At 40.3% G+C, this 12,527-nt stretch overlaps 1 protein-coding gene across 3 annotated transcripts; it reads right to left on the reverse strand.

Annotated features, from left to right (window-relative positions):
- Window positions 1-433: 433 nt before the first annotated feature.
- On the reverse strand, window positions 434-10,726 carry LOC106567068 (coatomer subunit zeta-1). Of its 3 annotated transcripts, none has more exons than XM_014135923.2 (9): window positions 10,593-10,711; window positions 8,418-8,486; window positions 6,651-6,732; window positions 5,640-5,731; window positions 5,460-5,515; window positions 5,292-5,369; window positions 4,037-4,088; window positions 3,077-3,115; window positions 434-1,038 (listed from the first exon to the last, which is right to left on the reverse strand). In XM_014135923.2, exons 1-9 carry the CDS (start codon window positions 10,608-10,610, stop codon window positions 991-993), a joined length of 534 nt encoding a protein of 177 aa, XP_013991398.1. In that variant the 5' UTR covers window positions 10,611-10,711; the 3' UTR covers window positions 434-990. The 3 variants fall into 3 exon arrangements, with proteins under 3 accessions (XP_013991398.1, XP_045549237.1, XP_045549238.1); XM_045693281.1 differs by lacking the exon at window positions 434-1,038 and adding an exon at window positions 1,045-2,871 and having other exon boundaries at window positions 2,969-3,115; window positions 10,593-10,726; XM_045693282.1 differs by lacking the exons at window positions 434-1,038; window positions 8,418-8,486; window positions 10,593-10,711 and adding exons at window positions 1,045-2,871; window positions 7,783-7,842 and having other exon boundaries at window positions 2,969-3,115.
- Window positions 10,727-12,527: the final 1,801 nt, after the last annotated feature.

Below are 12,527 nucleotides of genomic sequence, written 5' to 3' on the forward strand. Positions count from 1 at the left end.
GCCTCAGGAATGGGTTTTGATGCATCAACCAGGAGATGGAGCCCTTGCTTTAGCTGTGAGTCCCTCCCTGTTTGGCCAGCCAAGTTCTCTGGAAATACATTGTCTGACATGGGAATGTTGCAATTGAGACAGTACATGATTCAAGTGGACTGAAATTCCACATAATCTACAGGGCATTATAAACTGGGGGGGGGGGTTTGAGCCCTGAATGCTGATTGGCTGACAGCCGTGGATATACACAGTGTAATGGAGCATATTTTAGTGTCTAGACCACCAATTTGTAAGTCGCTCTGGATAAGAGCGTCTGCTAAATGACTTAAATGTACCAGAGTTTCCATTTATAAAAACCTTACATTAACATATTCAATGTGTGACAAGATCAATAGGGCGACCAAGAACATAACCAACCACAAAATATTATAATAGTCGAAGCTTCAGTGTCTATAAATGTTTTTTTATTCAAAAGATTTAAATGACTGAGTTCATAAAGTATTCCGAAGAGCACATAGTGACTAACAACGATGTTGCCTGATCGGACCATATCGTCTGGACCATAGAATTTGAAAGGAGTTATTTCTATGGTCTGTACTGACCCATGTAATGTTATCAGAGATGAGGGGCATGAAGCGGTCAATGGAAATGGTAAGGGACTGTGGGAGAAAACGTGAATCAAACCACTGGAATGTATGGACACGCTGCCATCCGTCCAATATCTCTCATAGCTAGCGTTAGAACTAGATATCAGAGGAATACACCTTTACAGTAAAGACACACGCACGATAGAAATGATTGAGTCAGACAGACAAAACTCAGATATCCCTTGCCCTGGCAGTCTCTGATTGGCTGAGCGATCATCCTCTCGTCAGTTCTGATTGGAGGAATGGTGAGTAACGAGCACAGGGGAAGAGATGGCATCACAGAGAGAGGAGCCATGGGTAAATGGTGGTACAGTGTTAGATGAGGGGAGTTGAACAGGGGAGTCGACAGGTTCTATCGTAGCAGAGACCATTTGATCTGTTCCTTGGCAGACTGCAGCACCTGTGGATGAAAACTGGCCTTATAAACAGATCATACCAACACAAGTAAACATACAAACAAACCTGTTTGTGTAATAAGCACCCAGCTTGCGTTAACGACATCCATTTTATGAGGGCATGCATCTCTCCTTACAAGCACGATTCCATATGTATCTAGATACATGGGCTCTGATACAGGAACAATACGTTTACTCAAAACAATTCAGTGCAATTTGATTGTTTGTGTGTGTGTGATGTAGTGTTTGAGCTGAGCCATAGGGCAGATCATGGGGGCGGGGGCAATTTATGTTTTTAATCCCTTTAAATCTGAAATCCTCAACACCCACTGATTAAATTGTTATATAGCAGATTAAAATGTTTTGAGATATAAATATTGACACATTACTCTTTAGAAATGAATAGAACAGTTCTGGAATTCACCTCATCTCAAAAGCGAATGGTTTTGACAGTTGGAACTTTACGGAGGAAAGCTGCGCTCGTCTCGAGTTCAGACCAGTGAGGCCCAACAAAACTGATTGCTGGTCTTGTTATGACATCAAACCATTACCCTGTCCATGTAAATGCACTGACTGTTGAAAGCACAACTACCAAAAAGATTTTGTACGGTGAACCTGGCAATCGAAAAGCCCCAATCAGCAGTTAGATATGAGTGTTCACTCCGTAGCTTACACAGCTCCACCAGTAAAACCCCCTTTTCTACAGCGCATTTGGAACGCTTAAGGAGTCACGCAGATGTAGCCTACAAATATTAGAACATGGATAGGGTAGACCTACCCCTCGTCGGTGACTTGTTGATCAATTTCAAATCGCAATTACATGCAAAAAAAAGTTTCATAGGCTGAAGGCGAGGACGCAGCAATTCAGTCACAATAGATTATAGGTATTTTCACAATAAGGCAGAAAAAAATTATAAGTAAACAAACTTTAGTGAACTGGCTATTCGTAATGTTTCACTCGGTTTTCTTACCAATGCATACTTCATTTGGATCAGTTTGGGCTCCTGCGGACCGATGCACTCGTATCTTAAACTTTTGAACTGGGGAACCGTTACATCCCTACAATTTTGACTTTCCCTATCGAAACAAATGAATGTAATCCACCGAATTAATCTAATCTCATCCACCTTGGTTTAGAAGAAGACCAATTGACCATTTTAAGGGAATGGAGGGAGACCATATGATTCACATACAAATGCAATCATTAAATTGACCTCAACAAAAAGTTTAACAAAAGGCTGGATGGAGGAAGATGAGTAATGCCGGTAAAGGAAAATATGCAGGAATTAATTAATCATCTTAATTCGTTGAAGGAAAGGAGAACCAGAAGCATAAAGCATGAGGAAGACAGCCAGCCATTAATCAGTAGACAGAGAGAAAGAGAGAAGGGATGGAGAGGGAGAGAGAGAGAGAGAGGGAGAGAGAGAGAAGGGATGGCAGGATGGCAGCCTGTCACAGGCCTCTTAAATGAGCACATTAATCAGGAGAGGAGCTAAGCGCAAACCGCACACAGGCGTGCGTACACACGATGGAAACCACCACTGGCTACCATACCATCAGCCAATCATTTCCAATTGTGTGATTTACATCCAAAAGGACTAAGGAAGTGTGAAAGCAACACGGTAGGATTGGAGATGGTGAAGTATGCGGATCTCCACCATGTAGAGGAGAGAGGGACATTGGTAGCCTGGAAATCTAGACTCAATTCAGTTTCTGTTTCACTCCACTGTCACTAAATTAGTGGAGTGAAACAAGAGAGGTGAAATGTAGCGTGATTCAGTCTGGATTCCCAAGCTAGGACATTTGGCACAGCTCTAAGGTTCTGTCCAAAATGGCACCCTATTCCCTATATAGTGAACTAATTTTGACCAGAACCCTATGGGCCCTGGTCAAAAGTAGTGGATTACATAGGGAATAGGGTGCCATTTGGGACACATCCTAAGTCTCAGGAGTGTGGAAAGTCAATAATGCAATGGAGCATATTCCACACTGAGCAGTGTAGTATGTTGAGATGAATGAGGTAATTAGGGCTGTTTTTCTCACCTGGGTGACAGTCTGCTCTGAGTAAGGCACATCTTCCCCCTGTAGGAGAGAACACATATTGTTATTATGCCCTGAAGGCCACTAACGTTTTGGTCCACCAGGCACTGTGGTAGATTTTTTTTAAATCTACCTGCCACTCAGATTTCTTACCAGTCAAAATAAAAAAAATTGCCCCTAAAATTACACCAACAAAACAGATGAGCATGCTTTGTAATGTTTCTGAAACAATATTACTAGTAAGATGTAAATAATCTGGTATATTGAATAGATGTAATTTTTTGTCATCTCAGTCTTTTAACCAAAATATCACAGATGAGACAAAAAATGTCACCTGCCCCTTTAAGGGCGGGAGGTTGCCATGGTTGCGCGACTGGAGTCATGTTTGTGCCCGTGACATTTAATCTGACTGGTAGCCGTGTCATCTTCTCTTCCCTAACAGTTCAAACTCAACATAGAAAAACAACCTAGCTTGTGAACAAAACAATGTAAGCAGCCAAGAAACAAGCATAAAGTCTCACTTCTGTAAACTTTCGTTTCACCTGCGCACAACCTCCAGCCAGGCAGTGTTTCAGCGCAAGGTGTAATAGGCTATATAGGATTCGTAGTTCTTTGATTTTGTACGATAAATTTACCAGCTATGATACAAAAATGGCAGAAATACTTTGAAAACAGCTACTGCAGCATTTATTTGACAATAAATGTGATCAAACTTTGCTTTTTATTCACTAATGCTAGTGAAATGCTCACACTGTGGAGCCGTGACCACCCACCAATAGTGGCTGGTGAAATAGACACATTTTCCACCAATGACAAAATCTACCCGCATTTGGCAGGTGTTCTTAGCTCCTGGTCACACAACAGCACCAATACTCAGAACACTTTCCATTAGGGTCCACTAGGTTGAGTGAAGAGTACTTTCTAGGGAGAGGATGGGAGGGGAGGAGAGAGACCTTTACTTACCCTTAGAGCTACACGGTGGACCACTTGCAGAGGATCACTCTCCAGAATCACTCTGTAGGAGACAGCAGGGAAAAGCTTGTTATCACTCACACACTGCAAGGACAGAGGGCCACACTCATTAGCAGTGGGTGGGTAAAAATATTTTTTTTTAACTCACTGGGGAAGCCAGACATAAAGGCATATTACAACACAGGTGTTGTGATAATTGCATAACCTGTTAGTTCATATGTCTTGCCACCGTGATATAAAGGCAAAGACAATAAGAAGACACAACGGCAGAATAATTTCAACCACACCCTTGTTTCATCACAAAACCGGAGAGCGACCTCTGTCCGGTGGAGTCCACAAAGCATATTGCATGTAACAAACAGTTGCATGACCTACAGCATTGTCAAGCAAGTTAGTGTTTCCGACATACTCGCACCACTAAACAACTACTCCACAGAGAGTTACGGCAAGTCGCAAAGAATCCAGGAGCTGCCTCCACTATTCCAGCACCATTTCAACGTCATCAAATCACCTATACTTAGTCTAATACAGTGACAACTAAGGCCAGGGGTACAATGTATGAATGAATGGTTGGGTCAGAATCGCCATTACAATCATTGGCCAGTACGGAGAATAAAGTAAAACCACAAGTCCAAATGTCTATCTCCATCCATGGCTAATTTAGGAAAGGGCCAATTTTACCTAGCTAGCTACTGGAGGACAACACAACGAGATGCAACATTTCAAGTTTTTCTGTCAATGACGTTTTGCTCTCGACGCGATTTGATAGGAGTGACGCCAAATCCAAACTGGCTTCCATTGACACTTTTTTGGTGAGGCAGGACCATTCACAGTCAAGCTCACTGATTGGCTATTATTTTCAACTTTTTTTTTTTTAAATCAAGGGAAGCCAAATGTTCGCTGGCATCCCTTGCATTCAATGCTATGGGCAGCAACAACGTCATACTATTTTGGACCAGACAGCGTCAGATAGATGCCCTACACACAGACAGAGGGGTGCTGTTTCGTTTGCTCTGACGTTTTTTTTCTTGGTACATTTTTGGGGGGGAAGCCTGGCATCCATGAATACACGCCACTGCCCACACTTGTCTTACTAGCACTGATTTTACTGACAGCTGCTTTACTGAGAAAAAGTGGTATTTACTATGACATGTTGTCGTCTTACCTAGCTACCTTAAGATGAAAGCACTAACTGGAAGTCATTCTGGATAAGAGGACGGCTCAACTATCAATGTATAGAACTCACCCTCCATCCACAATTTCATCCACAGCTAGAAAGAGACCTTCCATGTTCTCAAGTAGAGATCTCCTCTCAACATTTTTCCTACAGAGAGAGACAAATCATTTTTCAAGGCTTGCCTTTTGATGACCGATGACTAAATATGTGCTGTAACTAATAAGCTTTAGATCTCACCTCAACATTTGGCTAAGTGAGTCAAACAGACAGTTCAGAACAGCCATTAGCATCAACTGTTGGAGGAAAAAAAATCCGACACACCAAAAAAGGTTATTTAGAGAATGGCAGAGTGCACTGAAATGAAACGTACAATTAATGCATTAATGGTTTCCAATCGCGTCTTTCCAATATGATGACCTCATTTTCATGTGAGCTTCCAATGACGTAGAAGAAGAGATCAATGTTGCTCTTGTAGACGACTGTGAGGCCCTCCAGCAGAGCGATCTCACCTGAGTAGGCACAGAAACATGGCAATGAGACATAACAAAGAGGTAAAACACGATTCAATTACCTGTGTATGTGTTAATGAAGTGCGGGTTGACTCATAACCCATAGTCCCTGCGGTTATATACGCGGGGCTGGTGTGTTTAGGGTCATGAAATATTGCGTGGATGAAGGGCATGTGGGTGGAGTGTGGGTTGAAAAAAAAAGAAACTTTGCATTAAAAATCCATAAATGTATAACTATTGTTCAATTCATATCTAAAGGCTACATTTAGGTTTTTCTGTAATATTTTTTTGATCTGGTGTTAGGCCGTAAAGCTTAGGCACACGCACTAACTGTTCACGCGCCAAATGCTTTTGGGAATTTGGGCAGAAAAAGTTAACGGTGATCAACTTAGGCAAAAAGGACAATGTCTGAGTTTAATTCAATAAGAGAGAGTTATTGCACTTTCTCCCTGGTCCCTAAACTTCTTAAAACGTTCCCGGTCCCTAAAAATGTACCGAATCGTAGTCAACTAGATAGAATGAATGCTTCAATCGTTGTATGACATTTTCTGGTGACTAAGGATTCATTTAGTTTTCTAGGGAAACAAGTAACGACAGAAGAGATGCGTATCTAAGTATAGACAAGTTGACTAACAAATAGGCCTATGTTTCTGCTTATAATTTACTACATTTTGGTAGGTGATCTAAATTAGGCGTAAAAAAAAGAAATCTAAAAATCCTGCACCCACTGTCAATTTTCTATATTTTTGTGGTTTAGGGTCGGGTGCGGACCTCAGATTTTCACTTTATCACATATAGTCGGGGGTTGCAGATGGGTTATTAGCAATTGCATGGGCAGGTGCAGGTGCAGGTGAACAAAGCTGACCTGCACCTAACTAGTCTGCATGCGTGTGTGTGTATATTCAAATGCATTTCTTACTGTCAGTCCTGTGTGTCTTGCTGAAGATGTTCTTCTCAAAAGCTTTCTGTTCCTTCACTGAAGGGTAGGTGCCATCATAATACTGTCAATAAAGCAGTAAAATGCATGAACAGAATGAGGGGATCGATACCACAAATATTTTTGGTTGTTGGGTAAATCCATTTGAATGCAATCACTTTTTGACAGCACCCCCTTTTGATTTGAATGAAACCTTCCATACATATTTGCCCATTGCAGAAAATGCGCAGAATGTGACTTTTTGGACCTGAATACCAAAACATTCAAGAGATAAAAGGTGCATACCCCACCATACCATGAGACATCCATGTCTTGAAAAGAAAGACGGTTGAGATTGATATCATTTAAAAGCTTACAGAACAGTGTTGTCAAACTGTTTTATAATTTTGTCATCTTTTTTTTCTTCATAAATGTGAATGATCTAAAAACACGTAAACTCAAAATGTTTTAAATAAATCCCATTCACAAATGTTGTAGCTTAGACCCTACTTTACGTCATCTGAGGTTTTTGTGCCCGCCATCGGTTGAGGCACAACATGCTCGAATACAGGGTGGGTGTCCTAAAATAATAAAATAGAAATTTAGACTTTCAAAATGGTACCGGCAGTACATCAGAGAATGTTGACTTGAATGGGAATACCTGTTTTAAATTGGAAGCTACTGGAAGCTATAAAAAAATGTTTTAAGTCCCATACATACATACATACATACATACATACATACATACATACATACATACAAATAAAAAAATAAACTCCCAGTAATTTATTGGGTATCACTGTGCCACCCTGAAGAAGGCACAGTGATGCCGAAATGTTTTTTTTTTTTACCCAATGAATTACTGGGTGGTTATATATGGAGTGTGCGACTCTTCTGGTTTTTATAGCTTACAGTTTATTCACCATTAGTCAGCACCTCTACACTAAATACTTTTCTCTGGGTGTGTGCCAGCTCATACTTTTTATCAGTTCAAAATTATACTGTCAATCCTCCATAGGAAACCTATTGAAATCATAGAAATATAGATAATAGACATGACCATTTAAGTTGACATTGATCTGAAGAGATAGAAATATAATTCATAGAATGGACCTATGATTGAAATGACACCCACCTTGTACTCAAGAGCATGTTGTGTCTCAACCGATGGCTGGCACATCACAAAAACCTCTGAAGACTTAAAGTAGGGTATAAGCTATATATGCGAATAAGAAAAAAATGTAAATAAAAAATTTCAAAAATAGTTTACACATTATTAAATCCTTTACATTAAAAAGGTTAAAAATGTTAGATTTTTATTCAACAACAAAAAATATATTAAATAAAATAGTTTGAAGACCCTGTTTTGTAAGGTTATAAATGATATCAGACTTAAATATTTATCTTCTCCAGTGATGGACATGGATGTCTCATGGCAGGGTAGGGTATGCAAAATGGGTCAACTTTGAGCACCTCTATCTCCTGAATGTTTTGGCATTCATGTCCAACAAGTCACTTTCTGGCCACTACATCCATGGGCAAAGATGTATGGAAAGTTTTGTTTAAATCAAAAGGGATGCTGTCAAAAAGTGATTGAACTCATATGGATCGACCGTGTTAGTACATTTCCAATGGTAGGTAATGCAGCTGGGTATTGCATAACGACAGAATTAGTTACATAGCAGAGCTTGCCAACTTCGGTCCTGAATTACTGAGTGTGCAGGCTTTTGTTCCAGCCCAGTATAACACACCTGATCATCAAAGTCTTACTTTTGCATAGAGCCTCTCTCCATCATTATCCAGAATGAGGACTGCTTTCACAGTGTACAAAGATGGTTCCTGTTAGACAAATATACACAGACATGAGTAGCAGTGAGGGTGAATATGGGCGTACTCTTCCTCTGTGGTGAAATAAGTTACACAGAGACATATAGAGGACTCATCTTTATATCTGTGCCATTATAACATCTGTGACAGCATGGGCAGCGCCAATGAGGCTACAACCCATAAGAATTAGTGATGTCTAGTTCGCAAACTATTATTTATTTTTGAACAACTCTTTTTACTGACTCGAGTCATATTTCGTTTTTCTGAGTAACTTGTTCCTTTTAGTCGTTTGTTTGACCTGCTAGTGCTGGCTGCAATGAGTACTACAGCAGGATTAATACACGCTCCTCCGGCTCAGCGGCTTCAGAGACGTGCTCAATTCACCAACAGTCTGTCATATGCATGCAGGAAAATAGACATGTTTAGAACTGATGTCATCGCATGGTGCAAGAATGACTGTAATTAATTGATTATTGAATGTTAGGATGGACACAGCCTCTGCTCAACAAATTCAAACACGTATCGTTTGGGGGGGGGGGGGTTGCAGTTCGCATTCGAATGTGCTTATCACCAGGCCTGGCTACCCAGACTCCTTACTCCGGGCAAACGCTACGCCACACCTACGGACGTTAGTTTCTTCTCAGCAATTAGAAGTATGTAGCGAATGACAGAGCAACAGAAGATTTGAGTGTGAGTCGTCAGGTATCTTATCACCCTCACGGCAGTCAAGCAATGCATTCCGCCCAGAGTCTTTCACGATTTAGTTTGATTGCGGCCACAACTAGACCTTGTTTCAAATGTATCAAGAAATTCTCTTATTTTTACGCCAAGCAATCCACAAATGTACATTGTTTAAAGCACACTTTTACAAGTCTCCGTCACAAATGACAGCTTCAATAAGCCCACTATGGCAAACGAGAGGCTTGTATAATCATGACTCTTTCAAATGTTCAGATCATTGTTCGCTGGTAGGGGGTCCTGCAAGCTCTGGGCATTACAGACTCAAATTAACAAAATTTGTCTTTAAAAATGGTGGAAGCCATCAATGGAGCTGCCCATGCTAAAATATCATTTTGGCCACTAGAGGCCTCTATCATTCTCTATGGGGTCCTATGGGCCTGATTTGTGTCAGTCACACTTTCGCTAACACACCTCACGCCAATAATCAACTAATCATGAGCTCCAGTTTAGAATGCAATTAGTTTAAATCAGCTGTGTTTTCTAGGAGGGGTGCGACACCACACCGGCCCCCGAGGACTGGAGTTTTCCCATCCCAGTTTTATGGCAAAGATTATGGATATACTGACAATATCATTGTCTCTCCTTCCAAACAATGGAGTAGTTGTCCACAAAGCAGCACAGCGGGCTGTCAAACTCCCGCTTATTTCTCTTTGGATTGGTGGAAACATCTAATTATTTTAATATAGGGTTGTTGACGTCAACCGCCTGTAGTCAATGGATAGAAATGCTATGCTAACAGCCAGCTCGAGACAACTCCGATGTTTTTCACAAAGTTGGATGTCACGTCCTACTTATCAGTACACTCGTAACAACCTAACCATTACAAAACTTATATTCGAACAAATAAACCATTACATTTTTTTGTTGACCAAATTAGACACTGACCTCCAGACAAACTCATCGCTTTGAATGTAAGCGAAAAAAACGAAACAAGGCCCCCTGCTGGGAAAGACACATTTTTGACGGAGATGGGCTCTCGCTTCGCCTCTTTCTCTCTGTCTATGTTACACATCATCAATCGTTAGCTAGCTAATTAGCTAACATTAGCAACTAGTTAGCTAAGTAGCTATGATAGCAAATAAGGACATTCGCTAACGGAAACATTTTACATTACTAAGCATTGTGACCAGAGATAGAGGATTTAGCCACAGAGTTTCTAAACTTACATACTGTACCGTCTATGATTTAGCTAGCTACACACGTTACACTGTTGTACATGCTACATCAGCTAGTTTGCTAAAACATCCGGCGAGTTAGCTAGCTAATATCTTCCAATTTCTCGACAGGCAGCAAACACATTATCTCTCGTGACGTGGGCAAAGTTACTAGCCTTTAATTAGTCACATCAGGAATTATAACATTAAAAAAAACCGTTACCAGCGTTACAGTATCCATCTTCTTCCAATAGGTCCTAGCTAGCAACCTTCTTAGCTTGTTAGCAACCTAGCTAAATATTTATGTGATCTCCCATTGGATAATATTCCGCGTCAGTCAAAACACTCCGATATGACACCGCCTATTCTGTACTGAGTACGGAGTACAAAGGTATAAGGCATTTGCCAACCAGTCCAGACCATTACGGTGCAAATACTTGAGTGAATAAACTTTGAATGTAAAGTTTCTGTTACTATAAATGATACAATTGGGTTACCTGCTCATATAATTCATTATGCAGGATTTAATTTTGAGGGCCAGGGGCCAACATTTGTGGTTGGAGGAGCTGACAGTACCAATTAAGACAAAGTTAGGGACTGTGCAGTAACATTTCCAGCAAGCAGTGGTGGTGGTATACCACCAGCTTGCTCTGTGGGTATTATAAACGTTTCAAGTCAGTTAGATTTCTTTGACCAAAGGACATGCACTTCAACTCCACCACTGCAAACCTTAGGTTTTTACATTACAGTATAATACAGTATAACCTACATGGTAGGCCTACAGTAATGAAGGTAGACCAACTGTATTCCTCTCTGGCTTAAGCTCATCTGCTCTCCCCTTTGAGTCCTATTGTGTGTCTGAGTATAGTCAGTCATGTTATATGAAAACGTTTTTTTTAAAGAATCATCCCACATTAAACCAACCTAATTCCCCTGGTTGTTTCTTCTGGGAAGTATCAATCTGGAAACCCATACTAGTGATGGGGTTTCCCCTCTATTCAGAATGGCATCAGTGTTTACGTGTCAACCTCCATTTTGGTTATGAACATCAATTCTGTCTGTTATTGCAAGGAGTATTGTGAGTGTAATATTGTTTTCACGGGAAAGACACATTGCCATTGAAGTTATTTGTTTTTGTCATAGAATGTATGTTTCCAAATATAAATATACATCTAAATGTATATGATATATTATATAGCCTGCATTAAATGATCATATTATCTAAAACTTCACTTGCAACAGTTCTGTGGCTAACCGACACATTTTGCAATGCAGCAATGGGTTTTCACAATTGTACCACTAAAGATTTCGAAATTACCCTTGATGTCTGAGAGGAAACACAATATGCAGCCTTGACTGTACAGTCAAAAGCCTGTATGCTTCTCAGAAGAATGTTGGCATGCCACATGTTGGCATTGCTTGTACTTAGTATAGCAGTATGAGAACATTTAGTTTTAACAGATACCTACCTCTGTTCTCATCCTTGATGCCTGTGTTTTTACAGTATAGCCTATTCTTAATATAACCATGACAACAGTGACTGTTAGTACTTTACATGTTTAATTCCAAAATGTATTCATCATTTACTTCTATACAATATGGGTAAATGGGTTTTCCTTTCCATTCAATAGAGAGGAAAGAGGACCTCCCTCCATAACCAAATCAAATGTTATTGGTCACATACATGTGTTTAGCAGATGTTTTGCAGGTGTAGCGAAATACTACTAGATTTACAAAGTATATAATGAACATCCCTTACCTACCAATAGAGGACCACAATGGAAACAAAACTTTTGACTTTTTGTGTATATAATACTCAGCAATTTTGGTATATGTATCTGTTGCCTGATGTAACATATTTATGTGTTTTAAATAGTCAAATAAAATAAAACCCTTTTTGTATTGGGAGCTAGAGCAGGATTTCACAAACTCTGTCCTGGGGCCATGGGTGCAGGTTTTGGTTTTTACCCTAGCACTACGGTACACAGCTGATTAAAAGAATCAAAGCTTGTTGATGAGTTGGTTATTTGAATCAGTTGTGTAATGCATGGGCAAGAAACAAAACGTACACCCATTGGGGGTCCCAAGACCGAGTTTAGGAAACCCTGAGCTAGAGGAGAGCATTTTTCATGTAACTGATGGAAAATCACAAGACGTG

This window comes from Salmo salar, chromosome ssa13, assembly GCF_905237065.1.
Source record: "Salmo salar chromosome ssa13, Ssal_v3.1, whole genome shotgun sequence".
Taxonomy (NCBI): Eukaryota; Metazoa; Chordata; class Actinopteri; order Salmoniformes; family Salmonidae; genus Salmo; species Salmo salar.